The 23,762-nt window shown below is 45.7% G+C and overlaps 1 protein-coding gene across 5 annotated transcripts in view; it reads left to right on the top strand.

Moving 5' to 3' along the window:
• Positions 1-21,778, top strand: part of bahcc1b (BAH domain and coiled-coil containing 1b) — a 66,718-nt gene extending 44,940 nt beyond the window's left edge. For 4 of the 5 annotated variants that reach the window (XM_010906056.4, XM_010906064.3, XM_010906049.3 and 1 more), the window contains 14 exons: positions 482-1,378; positions 4,748-4,914; positions 6,199-6,440; positions 10,400-10,635; positions 10,731-10,913; positions 12,171-12,559; positions 12,677-12,751; positions 13,659-13,797; positions 13,928-14,045; positions 14,530-14,831; positions 16,254-16,388; positions 16,958-18,435; positions 18,816-19,052; positions 19,175-21,778. In XM_010906056.4, the coding sequence (XP_010904358.2) occupies positions 482-1,378; positions 4,748-4,914; positions 6,199-6,440; positions 10,400-10,635; positions 10,731-10,913; positions 12,171-12,559; positions 12,677-12,751; positions 13,659-13,797; positions 13,928-14,045; positions 14,530-14,831; positions 16,254-16,388; positions 16,958-18,435; positions 18,816-19,052; positions 19,175-19,384 (4,808 nt within the window). In that variant the 3' untranslated portion in view covers positions 19,385-21,778. The remainder of the gene's footprint in view (positions 1-481; positions 1,379-4,747; positions 4,915-6,198; positions 6,441-10,399; positions 10,636-10,730; positions 10,914-12,170; positions 12,560-12,676; positions 12,752-13,658; positions 13,798-13,927; positions 14,046-14,529; positions 14,832-16,253; positions 16,389-16,957; positions 18,436-18,815; positions 19,053-19,174) is intronic. The other variant, XM_010906081.3, reaches the window with a different exon arrangement.
• The last annotated feature ends 1,984 nt before the right edge of the window (positions 21,779-23,762 follow it).

Below are 23,762 nucleotides of genomic sequence, written 5' to 3'. Positions count from 1 at the left end.
ATTCTACAAAGCATGTTTGAAGAAAAATGGACCCATGGTCTAGCATGTGTGTGTGTGTGTGTGCGTGCTATAGTCACGAGGTCAAAGACATTTCTGACGGACCATCCTTATCCTTCAGAGGTCCTTGAAAGGCAGCAGGCGGAAGGATATGTATTCATCTGGCAGCATTGTCAGGGGGCGGATGTATACCATCAATAACAGAGTGGTGGGGTGGCAGGGCCGGGACTGCAATCACAGCCAGACAGCAGGGTGTCATCAATACACAACACACACAGCCAGACAGCAGGGTGTCATCAATACACACACACACACACAGCCAGACAGCAGGGTGTCATCAATACACGCACACACAGACACTTTGTACATAAGGCCTCAATGCAGAAACGGATGCTGCATCAATGTTTCCCAAACTATTATAGTTCTCTTGCCTTATTGATTGATTGAATTGTTTAAACATGCTTATTTTTCTTGTCTTTCTCAGATCTTCCACCGGGTTACACCTATCCAGAACTCACCATGGGCTACAAGGCGGGTCCTTCGCCAGAGGAGGCCCGATTGACTGAGCATGTTGATCTGAGGGTGGAGCAAGCCGAACCCAGCCCTAAGCCCCGCCCACACACAGTCAGGACTGGGGAAGACGAGGAGATGAAATCGGAGAAGATGGAGAGCAGGTGTAAAGTTCTGGAATCTAGTAGTGTTGTAGAAAGGGAAGGAGTAAAGGTGGGGGGACACTCATTATCTGAGCCCTCACTACTAGACCCTAGAGGGAAGACCACTGAAACGGTGCCTTGTCCTGCCCAAGCATCAGCTCCATCTCCAATCACAGTCTCTGAGGAAGCTCGAAAAGGAGACGTATCTGTGGCCAGCTTGGACCAGCCAGCTTGCTTGATGAATACACAACCAGTGGAGGAGAAAGAGGAGGAGGAACGGGAAGAGGAGGACATCTCCGTGGAGCTGAAAAAGAGCCTCCTACCAGATGGTACTGTCTCCTTGCCTTTTGAGCTGACCGGACATAGGGAGGGGGAGGAGAGAGAGGCGGTGGAGGAGAAACAGGAGGTAGCGGAGAAGGAGGATGAGGAAGAAGAAGGTAGGAGGAGTCCAGGCAAAGCGTCTGTGGAGTTACCAACCAGCCCCCGGTCCTCTCCAACCCCAGCCTCCACCCTCACCCTCAGGGATGACCCCTGCATCTGGAGTCTGGAGCTTCTTATTGCAGCAGCGTTGTGTGCCACCTGGGATGCCCGCTACCCCCCTGTGCCCCTCTCCAACACACCCCTGCCCTCGCTGTGCCCACCTCCGCATCGAGGCATGGAGATACTGGGGGAGCTGGCCGAACTGGAGATCCAGCAGAGAAACAGGGACAAGGACAAAGAGATAGGAGGTGAGTGAGGCGAGAGACTGTGAGAGCCAGCACACACACACACATTCACCACACACACATTCACCACACACACACACACACACACACACACACAACACATACACATTCCTTCACCACACACACACACACACACACATAACACACACACACACACACACATTCCCAACTCACACACACACACACATTCACCACACACATACAACACACACACATACACACATTCACAACACACACAAACACACACATACACACATTCACAACACACACACAAACATTCACAACACACACACATTAACATCACACACAAATTCAAACACATTTACAAACATGCACACACACTTTAACAACACACATATTCAAACACACACACACACACACGTTCCCCAATGACGGTCCAGCTTACTTCCTCTGTTCTCTCAGAGTCTCTGTTCAAGTCCAAAGATCAAATGTTTCCCTTGGGGGTAATATGGTGGAGAGGAGGAGAGGCTGGAGGAGGGAAGGGCATAGACTGGATGTGGAAAGAGAACAAAAGAGACAGATAGAAAGAAAGAACAGAAGACCGAAAGACAGAAAAAGAGAGAGAAATAGAGAAAGAAATAGGAAGTAAACGAAAGAGCAGAAGAAAGAAAAAAAAGTGCCAAAGCAAGTGCCTCATCCGTGTGTCCCTCAGGCTCTGGAGTGTGGCTTGGCTAATTAGAAGATCTTGTTGAAAACACTTCTTCTTTAAACTGTTCCTCTTTTCCCCTTGTCCCTCTGAGAGAGCGTTTTTTTATTTTTGTGTGTGTGTGTGTGTGTGTGTGTGTAAGCTGTTAAGTAATCCCAGATGAATCGCTGTTACACTCCATCAGCATCGCTGTTTTCTCCCCACCACACCGGCTGCGCTTTCTCAGTTTCTTCTTTCCTCCTTTTTTGTTGCAAAATGTATATAATTTTGTATGTAAATCCTAAGCAAGCCCAAATGACAAAACGAATGAGTGTTAGTAAAAGGCGCACTTTTGTACCATCAAGCTGACACATTAGAGCCTTGACTGTGTCTCTAGCTGAGGGAAGCCCAGTGGGTGACGCCAGTTGTATCATCAAGCTGACACGTTTGAGCCTTGACTGGGTCTCTAGCTGAGGGACACCCCATGGGTGACGCCAGTTGACGAGCATCACCAGGGGGAGGCATTGTCAGCAGGAATTTCCTGGTCCTGAGCTTGCCATGCTAACTGAGCTCATCAAGTAATTGAGCTTGCCTTTACATGCTTTGACCCCATTGACTTGGAAATTGATGTGGAAAAAAGCAGAATAGCTTGCTGTAGATGCTTTGTAAGAAGGCTTTCTGCAATCCTTAGCTCTCCCAAATCCATTGGTAGTTGTTGCCGTAAGACAGCGCTGTAGATAGTGTATAATCTAAACCACATAAACTCAGGAAAGGGGTTAAAAAGGTGGGTAAACAAAATATCTACATTTATTAAAAAGCAGTTTAAACATTTTAAAGGTGTTAAACAGCAGTGTGTGTGGGGAAGGCATTGAGGGTTTTGTGACCATCCTCAGGGCAGCTAAATTAGTCCTGTTGATGTCAGGGGTGATGTCATCCAGTCAAGGGTAACCAGAACCTCTCATTGGCCCAGAGGTCTGACAGATGAGACTCCACTGTCCTCTGCTAAGCTGGAGAGTTATATTCCTCTTCCTCTATATCTAAACCCTCTACTCCTCCATCTGAGCCCCATATTTGTCCAAATTAACCCTCTACTCCTCCATCTTAACATTCTGCTCCTCCATCTGAGGTCTATATTCCTCCATCTCAACCTTCTACTCCTCTATGTCATCTCTACCTTTATTACCTCTGCTCTCTGTGTGTCCATCTCTCTGTGTGTCCATCTCTCTGTGTGTCCATCTTTCTGTGTGTCCATCTCTCTGTGTGTCCATCTCTCTGTGTGTCCATCTCTCTGTGTGTCCATCTCTCTGTGTGTCCATCTCTCTCTGTCCATCTCTCTCTGTCCATCTCTCTGTGTGTCCATCTCTCTGTGTGTCCATCTCTCTCTGTCCATCTCTCTCTGTCCATCTCTCTGTGTATCCATCTCTCTCTGTCCATCTCTCTGTGTGTCCATCTCTCTCTGTCCATCTCTCTGTGCCCTCCAGCAGACACACCCCTTATTGGGCCAGCAGACACACCCCTTATTGGACCAGCATTCACACCCCTTATCCGTCTAGAAAACACACACCTTATTGGCCTGGCAGACACAACCCTTTCTGGCCTAGCAGACACGCCTCTTACTATCCTAACAGACACACCCCTTATTGGCCTAGAAGACACACCCCTCTCTCTCCCCTGTCATTCACTTCCCTTCTGCCTCCCTCCCACTTCCCTCCTCCCTTGCTATGCCCCCTCTCTTTACCTCTTTCTCACTCACTATCTCTTTCTTCTTCACAGTAGACTGAACCCCCCCCCCCCCGCAGGGTAAAGTGGATTGTGTCCATGTCAGTAATGAGGAGATGTGGGGGAATAAATAGATAGCTCAATAAACACTTTGCTTCTTATTACTTCTCCTTCTTGTACTCCATTCACCTCCTCCTCCCTTTACCTCCTCCCTTTACCTCCTCCCTTTCTTTGTTTCATTGTCTCTGTCTCTTCTCTCAATATTCTACCCTGCATTTGACTGTGTTTGTGCAGCTCAGAGAAATGAATGTGTGTGTGTGTGTGTGTGTGTGTGTGTGTGTGGTGGGTGCGTGGTGTGTGTGTGTTTCTGGCTTGTCCCTCATGAATATTCAAGCTGATCTCCGGCGGTGACGATGACAGAGTTAATGACAGTGATAGATGGAGACAGCACTCCTTCAACACTCTCCGGCTACTTTCTTTGCCCCCTTTCTCTCTGTCTCTCATGTAGCCTTCATGTGTGTACGTGTGTGTGTGTGTGTGTGTGTGTGTGTGTGTGTGTGTGTATGTTTGTGTTTATGTGTGTGTAGGTGTGTGTGTGTGTAAGAGCTAAACATTAGGTCGTTTGTCAATCATGTCATATAATCCCACCAGTTTTAAGAATTGTAGCATCACATTCTCTCTCTCTTTTCTCCCTCCTGGGATGTTTGTGATAGGGCCCATACATCCTGGGATGTTTGTGATAGGGCCCATACATCCTGGGATGTTTGTGATAGGGCCCATACATCCTGGGATGTTTGTGATAGGGCCCATACATCCTGGGATGTTTGTGATAGGGCCCATACATCCTGGGATGCTTGTGATAGGACCCAGGTATTCAAGTAGGAAAAATAAACATATATTTTATTCAATTTCTGGTTTGGCCCAGGACAGGGGGCAGGTTTTAATGCAATGAGGACAAAAGTAGGAGAAAAAATAAAAGTATTTTTTCTCTCTCTGTATCTCCACAGGAGAGGATGTTTTGACCTTTGACTTGCGTAGCCTGGCGACCCTTGCTGCGGCCCGCAGTCTGGAGCTAGGGGGCGGAGGTACAGACAGCTTGGAGGTGCAGAACTGTCCCATAAGGAGAACCCTCAACCTGCGACGAAAATTCAGCTGGACACCTCGCCACGAGCCGGTATGAACTTATGCCTCAAGTACACAAAGACCCAGGCCATCCAACTGACCTGCCTGTTATAGTAAAAGTTGAATATAATACATAACACTGTTCACACTCAAATAAAACAGAACAGGAACTGTTTTATCTGGATCTTCCAGGAGATCCTACCAAAACCTATTATGGTTGCCCAAGATAAATAATGAGGAGAAATGGGATTTCTTTTTTTTTTTTCTGTGACCAGTGTGATGCGACATGGAGCGATTTGGTTACATCCGGTGTCTAAATTGTGCTCCTCTGGAGCCTCCTCCCTGCATGATACATCATCCACTCCATCATCCACCCTCAGTGTGTCTGCATGCACTGCCTATCGCATCGACTTACGCTTGAACAAAGTTACCACCGATTAAAACGCTTTGTGCAACTGCTTTTCCCACAATGCCATCGCATACAGGAAGCTGACCGTCAAGCTATGTAAGATCAGCGATAGAATAGATAACTCCAGGACTCCATCAGACGGATCATACCTGGTACAACGTAGCGGGGCCCTCTGGCTTCATTCATAGACTACATTAGAACAGTCAAAACATTTATTGCCTGGCAATATCTTGTACTGGGTTATGATAAGCAATGCCGATCCTTGATGTCAGTCTGTCGCATCGGCAGAGACACAAAATATAAACTGTCGCTAATAACAACATGCAATATAAGCTTTTGAGGAAATGGGCATTAGAAGTTTCCACACTGTTTCCACACAAAGAAACCGGTCTCTGTTTCTGTTAGCTCATCTGTTTGTTTAGCAGAGACTTGATGTTACCATTGACAGTCACCTCAACAGGCAGGCTATCATTTAGTAAAAAGCAGATGCAACCTTTTCCAAATTCCCCTGAAAACAACTGAAGAGAAAAATAAGTTCCATTAATGAAAGTGTACAACTATTTAAAGAGAACTAAAGTTTAGTACATTTCAAATACAACAACAAAACATGTGATTGTTCCATTGGTATAACAACACATGACTTATTTTTATACTTTCAAATATCACTTCCAGTTTTAACAGGAAAACCCTGATGCCTGTTAATTTCTTTCGAATCTTCTAAGGGGAAACCATCTGAGATTCTCAGGAAAATATTCAGCCCTAATAGGCAAAATCACCCAGAGATACACTAAATGAGAAGTACAATAACAGGAATAATAATCAATACATCAGTGGAGACGTAAATCACAAAGCTCTCATTTACATAAAACAGAGCACTGTCAGTGCACTTTTCCATGTAGCAATCTCCCCTATCTGTACGTATTGCAGGTGTGTCCGGTAAAGGGTGCCATGGAGACGATGGATGGAGCGGAGCTCGCGATGCGCGTTCAGCTAGCGGAGATCCAGAGACGTTACAAAGAGAAACAGAAAGAATTAGCCAAGCTGCAGCGAAAACACGACCACCAGAAAACAGAGACCCCTCACAGCCCAGCTCGCCGGGGGCCTGGACGACCCCGAAAACGCAAATCTATGCCCGTGTCCACTGACCCAGATGGCCCCAAGAGACTCAGGTTAGTGCCTCCGCTGGGATTTGTTCATCACGTAGCTATGTGGCTAAATATTAATGAAAATTCTCTTCTGTATGAGAGGATGGGCTTCCTGCTGAGAGGAAAACCATTCCATCTCTCTCCTACACACACACGCGTGCGCGCGATCCTGGTTGTAAACCCGGTGTGCTTTGTAAATGGGAGAAGTTCATAGATTAATCAGCTCAGAGGAGAAACTCATTAATCATCATTAATCACATTTAATCATATTTATCACTTTCATTGATTATGTCCTGACCCTTTCTCCCTCTCAGCACATGTTAATATGGCTGGACAAAGTCTCCATGTAAACTTATCATAGTGATGAATGACACTACACTCTCTCTTCTAACACACACAAACACACACACACACACACACACACACGTGCACACACACGTCTGTATATACAGTACACACACAGACACATACGGTTTGCATGCACGAGCAAACACACAATTAGATAGCAAAATTCCTACTACCCTAAGCACAGTCCTATTTAGTTGAATGCTGCTCAGAGCGCCAGTGGGTTCAATTCCCGGTACCACCTGTACATATAAGGTGTTTTAAATAAAAGTGTCTGTTTAATGCCATATACCTTCTTATACGTTTCCCTGAAACACACCTACAGTGTTGAGTGGTCATATTGATGAAGGTGTTTTCTGGCTGTACTCCACCTGTCATAGTTTTAGTTCCCGCTAGCTCTGATAAACTGATTAAACAAACTCAAGGTTTATCATGGCTACCACCATGATTACAATGCACTGATGACAAATGACTGCAAATAAATACACACCCACACATCCTGTATGTGCAGATATATGGTAGGATTACAGGTGTACACAGTATATACAAATAATGCTGAGACAAATAGACTGACAACAAACACATACAGACAGCCAACACGCATACTCAGACAGACAAAACCCCACCCGCAGCCATCACGCATGCACAGATAGCCAACACAGACCCACAGACAGTCAGACAACACTCACACACAGACAGCCAACACACAAGGAACATAGCCAGCCAACACAGACCCCCAGACAGTCAGACAACACTCACACACAGACAGCCAACACACACACACAGCCAGCCAACACAGACCCACAGACAGTCAGACAACACACACACACAGACAGCCAACACACACAGCCAGCCAGCCAACACAGACCCACAGACAGTCAGACAACACTCACACACAGACAGCCAACACACACAGACAGCCAACACAGACCCACAGACAGTCAGACAACACTCACACAGACATACAACACACACACACACACAGACAGACAACACACACACACACACAGACAACACACACACAGACAGACAACATACACAGACAACACACAAACATAGACAGAAAACACACACACACAGATAGACAAAACACCCATACAGACAACACACAGAAAGACAACACACACACAAACAGACATCACACACACAGACAGACAACCCCCCCACACACACACACACAGACAGACAACACTCACAGACAGACAACATGCACAGACAAAACATAAACATAGACAGAAAACACACACACACACAGATAGACAACACACCCATACAGACAGACATACAGACAACACACAGACAGACATCACACACACAGACAGACAACCCCCCCCACACACACACATACACACACACACACACACACACACAGATAACACGCACACACATTCCCTGATTTGTTTAATTACTGGATCTGGCTGGTATGTGACAGTATATCTTTTGTCTTAATTAATGAGCATGTTTTCATTAGTGTATTCTTTCATCTATGAGAGATTGAGGATTGTGAGAGTGAGAGAAAGAGGGCAAGAGGGGAGAGAGGGAGAGATAGTGAGATCGAGAAGGGGGAGGGAGCGAAAGAAGAGGGACAGAAAGGAGAGTGGAGAGCGAGAGATGCAAGGGCTAGTATTTTCTCTAGCGACATTGTAGCAATGGCAGCGTTGTTGAATAGAGGACAGAGAGGAAGGCTCATGTTATTGTAATGTAACTCTCTGTGGATCTTTTGTCATTGGATGTCAACTGGCGGCCCTCTTCCAACACGCTCCTTCCAGTTAGGGTGTGACAGAGGGCCACATCTGGGACTTAAGGGCTGACTGGGAATCAGAAGTTCAGAAGTTCAATGGAGAGGTCAGGTGGTGGGGTTGATGAAGGGAAAGTGGCTGGGCAATGGAGGGTTGATGTTGAGGATAAGAATGATGGGTATGGGGAAAGATGGGTATGGGGAATGTTGTGTATGGGAATGATGGGTATGGGAATGATGGGTATGGGAAGGATGGGTATGGGGAAAGATGGGTATGGGAACGACGGTATGGAGACGACGAGTATGGGTAATGACGGGTATGGGGAATGATGGGTATGGGAACGATGGATATGGGGAATGTTGGGTATGGGAATGATGGGTATCGGAATGATGGGTATGGGAACGATGGGTATGGGAACGATGGGTATGGGGAATGTTGTGTATGGGAATGATGGGTATGGGAAGGATGGGTATGGGGAATGATGGGTATGGGAACGACGGTATGGAGACAACTGGTATGGGGAATGATGGGTATGGGAATGATGGGGGTGGGAACGACGGGTATGGGGAATGTTGGGTATGGGGAATTACAGGTATGGGAACAATGGGTATTGGGAATGACGGGCATGGAGAATGACGGGTATAGGGAATGATGGGTATGTGAACGACAGCTATGAGGATAGAAGGGTATGGGGAATGTCGGGTAAGGAAACGACAGGTATGGGGAAAGACGGGTATGGGGAATGACGGAATAGGGAATGACAGGTATGGGGAATGACGGGTATTGGGAATGACAGGTATGGGAATGATGGGAATGGGGAACCATGGGTATGAGGAACAATAGGTACGGATAACGATAGGTATGGGAACAACGGTATGAGGAAAGACTGGTATGGCGAATGAATGGTATGGGGAAAGACGGGTATGGGATATGTGCAGGTCTGTTTGGGTATGTTTAGGGAAGTTCCAGAAGCTGGTTTCTCTGTACATCTTGACTTCATCAGAACATCAGATTTCTTTATATCTGAGATTACCAACTGTATTTTGCGCTCCTCATTTTCTCCACTTGTTCCCTGATTTATCCTCTTAGCTCTCCGATCCCCCTCCCCTCCTATCCTCCTCTTCTCTCCTTCTTGAAGGGAGATCCTGAGCACTCTGGGGGAATATAGGATTCACCTGCCTCAGACACCAGCTGCTCGCAGTGTGCGTGCGTGCGCGTGCGCGTGTGTGTTCACGGGCACGTTTTCAGAGAGAGAAAAAGAGGGAGAGACGGAGAGCGTGAAAGCCAGAGTGAGAAAGAAAGACAGAGACAGAGAGAGAAAGGGGAGACAACGAAAGAGGAGGGGAAGAGAGAGAATAGAAGTGGGAGGAGGAGGAGTGTTGTTCAATAGAGGTTAGTGTTTATCGATCCAGCCCTGGAGCTCAGGTCAACGGACAGACTCCCCTGAGACTGCCTCTCTATCTAGCACTCCCCTCTCTCCTTATTTCTCCTTCTCTAGCCCTTGCTGTGTGTGCTCTCTCCTTTAGCTCCCATCAACTCCCCTGCCACCTCCTGCCTCTACCGCCATGTCTCTGTCTTGTGGTGATTCAGCAGCGTCTCATATTCACACTCCTCTTGGATATTTCAGAGTTTAATGACATAAGGCTTTCTCTTCCAAACCCAGCGTTCGTACGGGAAAGATCCCCCCCCCCCCCCCACACGCACACACACACACTAAACAAAGGCTTGAAAGAGAGAGTGGGGGAAAAAGAAAGAGAGGGAGGGAGGGACAGAGGGCAGAAAGACACGATCTGTTCCATTTTCTTTGATCTTCTTTGGGCTTTTTGTATGCAGCTCTCCGTCTTCACCACCACTAAAACCATCTCTCTAAAATCCATTTCCCTCCTTCATGTGTTTCAGGATGGTGGAGGGGGAAGCAGAGGGAGGCGGAGAGAAGCGGAGGAAGAGGATGACCAATCATGGCTTCCTGAAGAGAAGGAGAGGTCGTCCCAGCCTGAGTTCCAGACTGGCTCGGAGGGCGACCCAGCTGAAGCAAAAGGCAGTGGCCCAGAGAGCTGCTCCGTCAGTGGCCAGGCACAGCCGCAGAGGGGCCCCTATACCTGGAGTCCTGGAAAACTGCAGAGAAAGTGACACAGGTAAAACACATACACACACACACGTGCACACATACATATACACAGGCATACTACTACAGTCCTTGACATTAACACATTTCTCCATGTCCCCCCAGCAGCTGATCCATCCAGTATCCAGCAGGACTGGGCACCCAATCAGGGGGTGAGGAGGAGAAGGAGAGTTCAGCCAAAGGTCAAACTGGGCAGACCTTCAACCAGAGCTCTTCGTAGAGGGTGTGGGGCCTCAGTGAACCAGGAAGTGACAGAGGGGAAGAGCGACAGCGACACCTCAGGCCAGGGTGAGTCATGTGCCAGTGAGATCCAGCTGTGTGTGTGATCTCGTTTTTACTGAGTTTTCTTAGCTTGTCCCCACAAGAAAAAAGGCTGTTTCTGTGTTAGGCATAAGGTTTAAGGGTAAAACCTCCAATTGGGATTAGTTTACATTTAGGAATAAAAGTTAGTTTATTGAGGGGTTTTGAAAAAATTGGGATTTTTCTTGTCCCAACAAGGATAGATGAACAAATATGTTTGTGTTATTTTACTATCCTTTAGCACAGGGGTTAGGTTTCTTATAAAGGCTACAATGGGGTAAATGTTATAATTAAGGTTTAGGGTTAAGATTGAGGAGTAGAGAGAATAGGTTTAGTTTAAATGTTTTATAGAAAAAGGATTGAAAACCCTAAATCTATGTTTGTTTGTGTGTGTGTGTGTGTGCGCGCGTGTGTGAGAAAAAGAGTGAGATGTCTCCCATCTTGGTGGCTTCTCACTTCCCAGCTCGTCTGTCACACCATTAAAACCATTAACGGCTGCCTTGTGGCATGTGGCCCCCGAACCCCGGCGTAACATGAGCCCCACTATGGCCTCTGTTAGAATGTCACACCCCTGTCGTCCCTGCTGCACCCCCTCAAACCAACCGGTGAAGACATTGTGCCCCCCCTTCCCCAATCATCTCAAATCAACATTACATAGAAATTAAATCAAGCTCTTATTGAAGCCGCTCTAGTGTGTGTGACTTGATTAGGTCCTCTGTGTGTGTGTGTCTATTTATCTGTATGCGTGTGTGTGTGTGTGCGTGTGTGTGTGTGTGCCACCGTCTTCCAGTCCCCTTAGCGGGCAGCCAAGTGAGTGTTTGTGATGTGTGTGCGAGAGAGTGTTGACGAGAACGTTGTGTAAGTGACAATTGTGTCAGCAAGGTGTTAGCAGTCAACCACACACAGCTGCCAATAAACATCTGATCTCTTTGCCGGCATGCACGCCTGCGTATGCTTTTGCACGGCCGCGTACTTGCGCGTGCATATGAGTGCATGCTCGTTCGTGCATTAGAAAGGGAGAAGGGACAGTGGGCTTCTCTGTCCGCAGGTACCCGACTAAAGTGTGTCATCACTCCACTACCCATGTGTTAACAACTGCTTGAAGGCCAAAGGTCAACGGGGCGGCTCTCGTTTTACAATCTACAGTAGCTGCTCTACACTGGCACCCAATAACGGCCGGGGTTGATATGGTCATGTCACAAATGATTTCCGAACAGTTTCTAATGCGTTGTATTGATCCCGCAGAGGAAGGGCGGGAAAGCTACGACAGTGAGGGAGGAGCCAATGAGGTCAGTGAAACAACACCATCCTCCAAAGGCATGGCTGCTGTGATTGGCCAGGCCGCTAGGCTTCAGTCCGGTCAGAAAGCAAGGAGCAAGAAGGACAGGCAAGTTGATGATGTGAGCATGCTCAGTGTGGAGCTGAGGAGGAAAGGAGCCCCCTGCAGGTCAGGCCCTGCTACTGTAGATGAGAGACGCCCAGAGATCCAGGAGCCACAGGGGGCTAAGCGAGAACCTGTACCCAGCTGGAGGGCCTCGTTAGTGGCAAACAACCGCCAGGAAAACAGGGGGATCCAGGGACCTCTGGCCGAAGCTGAAAGCAAGAGCTTAGGACCACAAAGCATTCTGGGAAAGGTGAGCAGGTGGAAATGGGGGTGGGGTTACTGTTTCTCTTTAGCTACATGGTGAACAGGATCAGTGGTGAAAATACTAACCTACCCTGTGATGTCCTGTCCTATGTGGTTGTTCCAGAGGAGAGGCTGCTGGCTGGAGACTGAAACCCAGAGAGAGGTCAACACCAAGGGCAGGAGGAACAGAAACAAACAGGTGGGCATGGGGCTCTGAACGGGCATGTGTTGGGGAATTTGATGAAGCATCTGGGCAGCGGCAGTGCGGGACAGGAAATGTGTGAGTGTGTTTGAAAGGGAAGAATCCCAAGCAGGAACAACAGGAAGAAGAAAACAGGGTAGAGGGAGGAGGAATGACAAGGTAGATAACAGAAAAAGAAAGGTGATAGAAAAGCCCTTAGGCAAATGCCTTTCCCAACACCCACAGAAGTCTTAAACTGTAACATGACCCAACTGAAGACATTATTACCTAACTATGATGAGCTGATCAATTCCAAATAACCGCATCAATCAGTCAACTGATGCGGGCGTAGTGCCAGAGAAGGAGGCTGCGGGCGTATGTGTTGTCTAAACACCAGTCTAGTGTGTTTTGGTGAGAACTGTCCTCCCAGTCATTTGATCCTTATCATCGTCATACCGAGGGAATGTGACAAGCACATGACCAGAGGCAAACAGCACTGAACTAAAACACCTACTTATACCCACACACCCATACTAAACACACACACACACACATACTAAACACATACCCTTCCAGACATTTTTAATGCGTGCATACACATTGTCCCACTACACACACCGACCTGGAGAGATGAGTGATCTTCCATACCCTGAGGTGATAATACCTCTGTCACTCTAATATACGGCCTTTTCTTGTGGAAAATTCCGGTAGAAAGGCAAGAAACAGGCAAGAACCTGTTGAGCGGGCTGATTTTACAGCTTCATCATCAGTCATCAATCATGAGTAGGAAACCAGTTCAGACTGGAATAAGACAACGGTTTGGTGTGTGTGTGTCCATGAAGAGGCACTGAGGTGTTTGTGTGTGGTGGGAGGAAGGAAGGGGCAGTTCTGACATCAGTATAATGGTGTAACTCCATGTTTCCAGGGGCAGAAGGGCCGTGCTGTTAGCCGGCTGCTGGAGAGCTTCGCAGCTGACGAAGGATTTCGTCTGGATGAGGAGAGCAGCTTCTCGGAGGGGGAGGAGGAAGACATGCGACATGTACTACACGCACACACAACTCCAGGTGAGAGCACACACACACACACACATTCACACACCACAGAGCCACAGGGTACACATCCACAGTTTCACCTTTCAGTGTCACAGTGTAACGCTATGTGTTTGTCCTCCCTGTCCTCCCTGTGTCTCTGCAGCGCTGCTCAACTGCGTGCTGAGCCAGGAGATGCTGGTGGACGGCCTGAAGGTTCTGATATCTAAGGAAGATGAACTGCTGTATGCTGCCCGGCTACACACTCTGGACCTGCCTGACATGTAGGTCACTAAGCCTAACCCTGACCAGTAGGTCACTGAGCCTAACCCTAACCCTGACCAGTAGGTCACTGAGCCTAACCCTAACCCTGACCAGTAGGTCACTGAGCCTAACCCTAACCCTGACCTGTAGGTCACTGAGCCTAACCCTAACCCTGACCAGTAGGTCACTGAGCCTAACCCTAACCTTGACCTGTAGGTCACTGAGCCTAACCCTAACCTTGACCTGTAGGTCACTGAGCCTAACCCTAACCTTGACCTGTAGGTCACTGAGCCTAACCCAAACCCTGACATGTAGGTCACTGAGCCTAACCCTAACCTTGACCTGTAGGTCACTGAGCCTAACCCTAACCTTGACCTGTAGGTCACTGAGCCTAACCCTAACCCTGACATGTAGGTCACTGATAGGTCAATCAAATAGGCACACAGATTGATGCAAAATACTAGCCATGGGAATTGATATTCATTAGATCCAATCTCTGTCTAGATTCAGCGTAGTGATTGAAGGGGAGAGAGGAAACCGCCCAAGGATATACTCTCTGGAACAGCTACTGCAGGAGGCAGTGCTGGACGTGCGGCCACAGACCGAGGCCGTCTTAACTCCGGGGACGCGCGTGTGTGCCTACTGGAGCGAGCGCTCTCGCTGCCTATACCCTGGATATGTCCAGAGGGGGGGTCCGGGCGAGGAGGAGAAGGAGGCCAGTGTGATGGTGGAGTTTGATGATGGAGACAGAGGGAGGATCTCTCTTCCCAACATACGTCTGCTGCCACCGGGATACCAGATACACTGTAAGTACAGTACACAGACACACATACCACACACACACACACACCATACACACACACACACACACACCACACACTCATGCACACACATACCACACACACACACCACACAGACACACACCACACACACACACACACATTCCACACACACACATTCCACACACACCATACACACACACACACACACATACCACACACACACATCCCACACACACACCACACACACACACACACACACCACACACACATTGAACTAGTGTGGGGAAAGAATGTGCTTCAGGAGGGTTTAGATCAGGATACAAAAATTCAGCAGTGGACCACAAATCGATTTGTTTGTCAAAATGTACTTGCTCTGTCAACATTTGTCCATTTAAAAAAACTGTCTCATTGCAATAATTCTTTCTAGAATTTTTATTTAAAAAAATTATTATGTAATGTAACAAAATAGTAAGTTGGCCAATAATTGGGGACAGTGGCCGATAATAGGGGGTCGTATTTTTTTGTGACAACACTAACCAACTACTGAAAATATGAATTTCCCATTAATGACATGCTAGCTAACATTTGTATGTCACTAATTATCATCAGGAGCACAGTTGCAAAACTGTGTGTGTTTCACAGATTCATGTTTGTTTGGGTTTGAAGTTAACTTATTGCAACGTATTCTGTTCAGAGGAAGGGAGATCCGGTTGTTAAATGTTTCTTTTTTTAATCATGTTATATTTTTTAAAGACTTTATTCCGAGATTAATCGGTTAATGACAATTTGTTTTTGTCTTGAAATTATTCAGAAAAATCTCGCTTAGAAACAGAATATACTGTATATCTTCATTTAATATTAACTATAGTTAACAGAAGTATTTTGGCTACATAGTACAGCTGTTTTTGTGACTTTTGTTGGTGTTGGATGGATGAGGACAGAGTGGAATTTATTTTTTTATTTAGGTAGAATTTAAGTCATATTAGATAAGTGTATAACACAAACTATGAGACAGGTATACCTTTTGCCAACCTTGACCAAAAATAACCTTATTTTGATTTTACACCCATTGTTACTCTAAATATATATGATGAAAATATGTTTTGGGGAGTATCCCGAGAACCCCCCATACCATGATTTTCTAGTGACGTCCCTGGCTGGAGCATAGTGAGATTAGGAAATCCCTGCTGACCAATCCGCCCATTACCGGGCATAGACATCTTGCATTTCTTTTCAGCTGGTGGAACAGTCATGGCTCAAACCTAGACTGTGGCTGGGGCTATGAAAAAGTGCCTTTAACCTCTGTGCTACCCAGGGACAGTCACCATTCAATGAAGGCTCACTCTCTGAGAGCAAAGATTAATTCTCTGTCTCTTTTGCTCTCCTTCCTGCCCACCTCTCCCCCATCTCTCTCATCCTTTCTCTGTCTCTATTGTTCTCTCTCAGGTGCGGAACCATCTCCAGCCTTGCTATCACCTGGCCGCCGTGGTAGCAGAAGCTCCATGCAGGACAGTAGAGACAAACCGACAGAGAGACCAACCAATGGGGAGGCAGGAGGGAGGAGCCAGGAAAGGAGACCAGGTACTAGGTCCCAGTCTGTCACTAACGAGTCACTATAGCCCCAAGACAAAATACAGGCTCATCTGCCAATTTAGTAAACAGACCAGCTTTACTGACTCATTGTGTGTAAACCCCCATATGTCCTGTACCTGGAAGCAATTACACCATACGGTTTCAACTGTCACTAACCTTAAAGGAGAATTTAACTATTTTAACTAACTTTAGCTAACTTTAGCCACTGCAAGCTAAAAGTCAAAGGAAAATAACATCAAAAGCTAAATTAGGTTCAGGGAAATAAATTATTAATATAATTTGATGTCATTTTCATAAAATAAAACCACAAAGACTGCATTCATTTAATCTCCTAAACTTCTCCCCATGTCCATGGAATGTCACTGTTATCTGCATACCCTGTAGTCACACAGCATTCTCAAAAGTCAATGCACCCTAAATGTGACACATTATTAATGGTTACAACTCTGTTCTCACTGACATACCTGGTTTTAATATGAAGGTTAGGTAGATACATTTTGTCAATAAATCAAAAAGTTTCTTTTTTTCTTCTTACCCTTCAATCTCCCTTCTTCCAGTTGGACGACCGAAGAAGGTCAAGCCAGGAACCAATAGTTCCTCCACAATGGCGTCAGACAGAGTAACCGGAGGTAACCCTTCCTCTTTGAGCTGGCCAGCCAAGAGACTTCCAGCGGACTTCTTCCTGTTCAATGGGACATCCCGTAAAACCCACAGGGTGGGTCGCCAGGGAGACCCGGGAGCATTCCACCGCCCTACCACCCACCCCCATGCCCATCCTGTGCCCCTCAAGGGCATCTTCAGTTCCCCCTTTGAGGTTGACTCTTTCAGTAGCATCGCCAATGGTTATACAGGCGCCTTTGGAAACCACAGGCCTGTTACCACGGTTATGCCCCTGGGTCTCAGGGAATCGGTCACCATGACAACGACACCCTCGAACAGGAAGTCAAGCGACAGGGACAGGAAGCACTTTCTAGTGAAGCTGGACCATGAGGGGGTTACCTCGCCCAAAACTAAGAACGGGAAAGCTCTACTGCGTCTGGCTGGTGGAAGGGGACACAAGGGCCTCTCGGCAGGGCCTGATGGTGCACCCCTGAGGTACATCCACCCGGCCCTGGTGGTGAAGGGCAGAAAGAAAGGAGGAGAAAGAGGAGGAGAGGGGGCAGGGTCCAGATCTGAGCTGCCCCTGAAAGGGGCTTCTGCCGTTAGAAAGGGGCTCCCCTCATCTGGTTTAGGGGGACTTGGGGGAGAGTTTGGAGCTATGGACTACCCCAGTGACTGCCCCAGCTCCTATTCGGAACTGGATGAGGATGATGATGAGGATGATGGAGATGAAGACGTAGATCGAAGGAGAGCAGCAGCGGCAGGCGCAGGACGTTTCCTTTCCCGTCTTTCTGTCTGCTCCTCGTCCTCCTCTTCTTCCTCTTCCTCCGGCTCCCTCTCTTCTTCCTCCCTCTGTTCTTCTGACAACGACTCATCCTACTCATCAGACGAAGAGGAGTCTTCATCAATGCTCCTTCGCCGAGCCCTGCTCCAGCAGCAGAAACAGAAACACAGACAAAGCGTGACCTCAAACCCCTTAACCCCTGACCCGTCGACTAACCCCAACCCTAGTCCCGTCTCCTCTGCTTCCGCTCCCCCACTTAACTATGTTTCTAAAGCAGCCATGTCTCAAACTGGCGGGTCAAGGGTCAGAGGAGGTGACAGAGGAGATGACCGGAAGGAGTACATATCTAAAGGCAGATCCAGTAGTAACGGCAGTGGAGCCAAAATCCAAACCAAGACCAGAGATGGACCATGCTCCAATACGCACACTCCAACCCCCAACACACACACTCCAACCCCCAACACACACGCTCCAACCCCCAACACACACACTCCGAATACCAACGCACAGACACCGCCCTCCCAGCCCAAACCTACCAAGGACCGCCCTGCAGCCAAGAGGCAGAGGATGTCTTCTCCAGACCCCCATGCCAACATGGCCTCCCTCCTGCCGGGTCGCCAGCTGTGGAGGTGGTCTGGAAATCCTACTCAGGTGAGAGGACACCCACAAAGCAGAGCCATCACGTCATGAGCCACAATGGTTCACAAACACTGTTTTAACACACATTTAGAGTGAAGGAATCATAGATATCAGCCTTCTCAAACATCTATTTAGGTTTCATTCTGCCGTCACTAACCTTTGATTCCGCAACTTCACTGGCCTACAGTCCTTCTAATTCTCTTCTCTGGGATGTCAAAGGGCATTTAAGAAAATAAAACTCCATCTAATTGTTCCTCGAATAACAATTCAAAAGTTCATAACCACTCAAAAATCAACCCCAAAAAGGTTCTTCAAAGATTCTTTGCAGAACAGAGAACCATAGAATAACATGCATTAGGTTGAGAATGACAGTCCCCTGCCCTGCCCTACAGAGGCGTGGTCTGAAGGGGAAGGCGCGTAAGCTGTTCTACAAGGCAATTGTGCGCGGTGGAGAGACGGTGCGTGTCGGGGACTGTGCGGTGTTCCTGTCACCCGGAAGGCCCCAGCTTCCCTACGTGGGCCGTGTGGAGAGCCTCTGGGAATCATGGTCTTCCAGCATGGTGGTCAGGGTCAAGTGGTTCTACCATCCTGAGGAGACGCGTCTGGGAAAGAGGCATCGCGATGGAAAGGTACACGCATCATTGTTTCCATCAAGCTCTCAACTGACTTTAGGATGTTTCCCCGTTGAGATTAAAGAAGTGTCTGTGTTTGTTTTGATTTGCCAATCCATTCGTGTCTAACCCCCATCCAGCATGCGCTGTACCAGTCGAGCCACGAGGATGAGAACGATGTCCAGACCATCTCCCATCGCTGTCAGGTGGTCAGCCGTGCTGATTACGAGCACCTGATTCGTCGACAGAAGCCGGGGGGTGGAGCTCAGGACCTGTTCTACTTGGCTGGCACCTATGATCCAACAACAGGCCAGCTAGTCAGCGCTGAGGGAGTTGCCATCGTCCCATAGCGACAACCACGGGGAGTGATTAAAATGAAGCCTTAAGAATGGCCACCTCACCTCTCGTCGACAACGACAGCTACTGGCGCTGGTGTCAGTAAAACATGGTTCTGTCTGGAAACGAGGCATTCCTTGGTCAGAATCTAGTTTCTCCTAGATCTGGGTCTTGGTTCTGGGTCCTATTTGGGTGTGGACAATCCCAAACCCCAACAGGGAGAGAAGCACTTTGGACCACAATGGATTCCATTATCAGAACTGGGGCTATCTGATATGATCTGGAATAAACAAAAAGTTTCAGGATTCTAGTGACCCAAAACAGTCGGACGGTGTCCCCTCTCCAAGAGGTGTTCTACAGTCTGTCTTATACGGACACTCAGGCAGTCTGTCAGAGAGATAGAGACTCCGGTGACTGTCCCCCTAAGTCTTTGTTTTAGGCGAGAATGTGTTTGTTTCTCAGTATAGACCTGGTTGAATATTAGAGAGAGACAGGCAGGAGCGACCACTCTCTTCTTGTATTGGGTTAAATGGTCTCACCAGTGATCACACTAGTTTGACGATAAAATGTGACAGCAGGATTGAGAAATCCCTATAGGACCAAAAACACTGAAGTGTGTGTGTGTGTGTCTGTGTCTGTGTCTGTGTGTGTGTGTGTATGTGTGTGTGTGTGTGAGCATGTTTGTGTACTGAGTGGTTGTAATGGATGCATTTGGTACTTGAAGAGCTCAGAGTAAATAGTGCTTTAGGGTTGGTCTAGTCTGGACCTCACCATGAAAAACCCTCGATGTCTTTTAACACTCGGAAAGTAAACCTACTAAGCGTAAATCTATGAATATAAATTAATATATTGATCGATTTACTAACGGCTTCTTCTCTAGACTAAAAGAAAAGACAAAAAGGAATGATTATTTCTCCAGTCAAGCCATACACTTCAATACCTCTGTCATGTCTTTCTATTCAGGTGCATAGATGTACGTCTCTTTGTGTTTTACAGAATTGTGTATGAAGACATTGTAAACTGTACATAGTATACATATATAATATACATGAAGAGAGAATTATATTCCCCTTTGTTGCTCTTAAAGTTGTGTTATTTTTTCAAAGACTGTTGACTTTAACGTTTTTGTTTTTTGGGCTTTGGGAGGAGGCGGTTTTAGACTTTTTCTCTTCCCAAACTTTTGGGGCGTCTTTTCTGGAGATGGGGTCCATGGGGGGGTAAAGCTGTAAATACGAAAAAGCGGAAAGGCCCATTTTGGGGTTTAGAGTGGATTTGGTGATGGGATGTTAGGAGGTGTTTTTATAAGAAAAGTGGAAAAGGCTTTTTGTGTCCATATCATCATTGGTCTGTTTTTGTATATTTTTCTCATGTCTGTAATTATGTGCTTACTCTTCTGTGGGGGTTTCGAATCTCTATTGCATTGTTATTTTTAGAAATACTGTAAAGAAACTGAGTTTCTTCCATTTGCTGATCCTTTAAGATCTAAACTAGAGTTCTAGTTGTGCTATATCTATATTATATTCTTAGAGAAGATCTATGTAGGTATTTATCTGGCCTCAAAAAGAAAAATAACCAAAGCGCCTCTATGTTTACGCTTCATCACATTAGAATGCAATATGAAGAAATATAAAAATATTCAATCAAATCAGAATTCCGGGATCCCTGCAATCGTTTTAAAATAAGACACCTGTGTTCCCTCGCACTTGTTGGCATAAAACACGGTTTAGCGTTCAACATCATGTTACCATGGGAGCCTTTGAAAACGTCACAGCAGCTGTGGCACATGACAACCACATGACATGACAGTGAAGGACAATCAGAGCCAATCAAAAGAGGGGGATGTTGAAAAGAAGAGGATCAAATCAAAATTGTGTGTAACCGTGTCACTTTTTCTTGCTTTGCCAAAAATGTCTCTTGCTGTTTTTCATGTTTATTTTACCATTGTCTTTTTCCTGACTGTTATGCAAACCTGTGACGCTGTCTTGGGTTTTTCACAAGGATAATATTTTTTGCCTTTTTGTTTGTGACATACATCGACTGACAGTTTTAACATTGTTACTGTTACACTGCGAAGCAAACGCTTTCAAAGAAATCTAATGTGAAAACCCATATTATGTTACTTTTTGTAAATCTTTAAACGATTTTTTAAAAGCTGTATTTTCTTAAAGAAACACTGGATTCAGTTCTAAACATCACATTGGGGAAAGTGACATAATCTTTCCAAAACCTGTTTTTATGACCCACTGGAAACGACTTACTTTGTAGGGTTGATATATACTTTGTGACATGTCTCGGTCATTGTTGGAAAAATATTTCCACTGTGTAAAAAAACAAACAAAAAACGAACGTTATTTATCTTAATTTTATTGCCTTTGTGTTGCGTTTCATTAAACAAAGTATCAAAAGGATATAAGCAAAATGTTTCTGTGTGGATACAAAGTACCTGGATTTGTGTCTGATGAAGAAAGATGGGAAATTAGAGAAAAAATAAGGGAAATGCAAACTTGAAACTTTATATGGTTAAGTGAAGGACAAATGGTAGAATATGGTTTTCTGGGGTTGGTGTGTAGTGCAGTGTCTTTGGAATGTATTCAGAAACCTTCACTTTCCCCACAATTTTGTTGTGTTACAGACTTAAGTATATATTTTGTGCATATTTATAATAAATGAAATATTGCACATGTGCATTACCATTCAGACCCTTGACACTCCAACACTCCAAATTGAATTCAGATGCATCCTGTGATCATCTTTGCGATGTCTGTAGAACTTGATTGGAGTCCACCTGTGGCAAATTTAATTAATTGGACATTAATTAAATTAATTGGACATTAATTAAATTAATTGGACATTCATTAAATTAATTGGACATTCATTAAATTAATTGGACATTCATTAATTACTTTAGAAAGGCATAGACTTGTGTATATAAGGTCTCACAGTTCACAGTGCAAGTCAGCGTAAAAACCAAGCCATGAAGTCCAATGAACTCTGCAGACCTCAAAGAATTGTGTAGAGGCATAGATTCAGGGAATGTTAAAAAAATTATTGTTAAGTAGTGACGGTTTCCACCAGGACAGTGGGCTCCAGAACTGTGAAATAAAATTATATTGGAAACATAAAGACTCTACCTAGAGCTGGCTGTCCAGCCAAACTAAGTAATTAGGCAAGAAAGACTTTGGTCAGGAATGTGACCAAGAAACCGATGGCCACTTTAACAGAGCTGAGTGAACAAGCCAGAACCTGCCAGAAGGACAACTATATCTTTAGCACTCCATCAATCAGGCCTTTGGAGTGGCTAGACAGAAGTTACTCCTGAGTAAAAATTCAACACTACTGTTGTTTGCTCTTTGGGGTTTAAGGCTGGGTGTCTCTGTAGAGCACTGTGTGACAACTGCTGTTGTAAAAAGGGCTTTATGAATACATTTGATTGATTGATTGATAAAAGGCATATGGCATGCATGAAGGATTCTGAGAGCGTTAAGGAAAAAGATGATCTGGTCTGACCAAAATCTAACTATTCTATTATAAATGAAGTCTGTATCACAACAAAACATGGATAAGGTTAAGGAGCTGGAATACTTTCAGAAGGCCTTTTATATAGGACATCTCAGTCAGTCATATCTCCTTATAGACAAGCCAGCACTTGTCTCTTCCCTACTGATTTGACTGATAATTTCTAAATTGAAGAAACTTACTAGAATTGGGGTGATTGGTCATTCTAAGAACTCTAAGAACTCTAAGTCAGTCTGGATAATAGTGTCTGCTAATATATAAAATGTAAGATATGGTGACCTAAGGGCAGACCTTGCGGAAGCAGTACAGGACCATGTGTTTAGAAGAGCGGAACAGAGATGTTAAAAGTACAATGCACCCACATCACATTAACTAAGCAGGAACGCACATTTAAAAGAGCTGGATGTTTCTGACTTTATTATATTATTATATATCGGGGACACACATTCTGTCCCCATTTAGAAAAATGATATATATTTTTAGGTTAAGTATTAGGGTTAAGGTAAAAGTCCTTTAGGTTTAGGAGATAGGGTAAGGTTAAATTTAAGCATAAAAGTTTGGTTATTAAGGTTAGGTTTAGGGTTAAGAGCTAGGGTTAGGATTAGTCAAAATATACAGCCTACACCCTGTAAAATATAGTTTCTTGAACAAAGGTGTGTAAAAAAGTGTAGATTTGAGAATTTGATACTTCCAGTGATACATTCATATATTTACATTGTATTATAACAGTATCCTTTGTCACATGGATTAGTGTCATACCCTGGCCTCATGTTACTGTAGTCAGGTCATGGTAGCTTATACAGCCTGGTAGCTACAGGACTTAAATTTTATTCTACTGGCTCCTTTGTTAACCATTGCAATGTTTTAGATCAATAT

The sequence above is a fragment of the Esox lucius genome, chromosome 5 (assembly GCF_011004845.1).
Source record: "Esox lucius isolate fEsoLuc1 chromosome 5, fEsoLuc1.pri, whole genome shotgun sequence".
Lineage (NCBI taxonomy): Eukaryota > Metazoa > Chordata > Actinopteri > Esociformes > Esocidae > Esox > Esox lucius.
The sequence above is the reverse complement of the archived record's forward strand: the minus strand, read 5'-3'. Positions and strand labels throughout refer to the sequence as shown.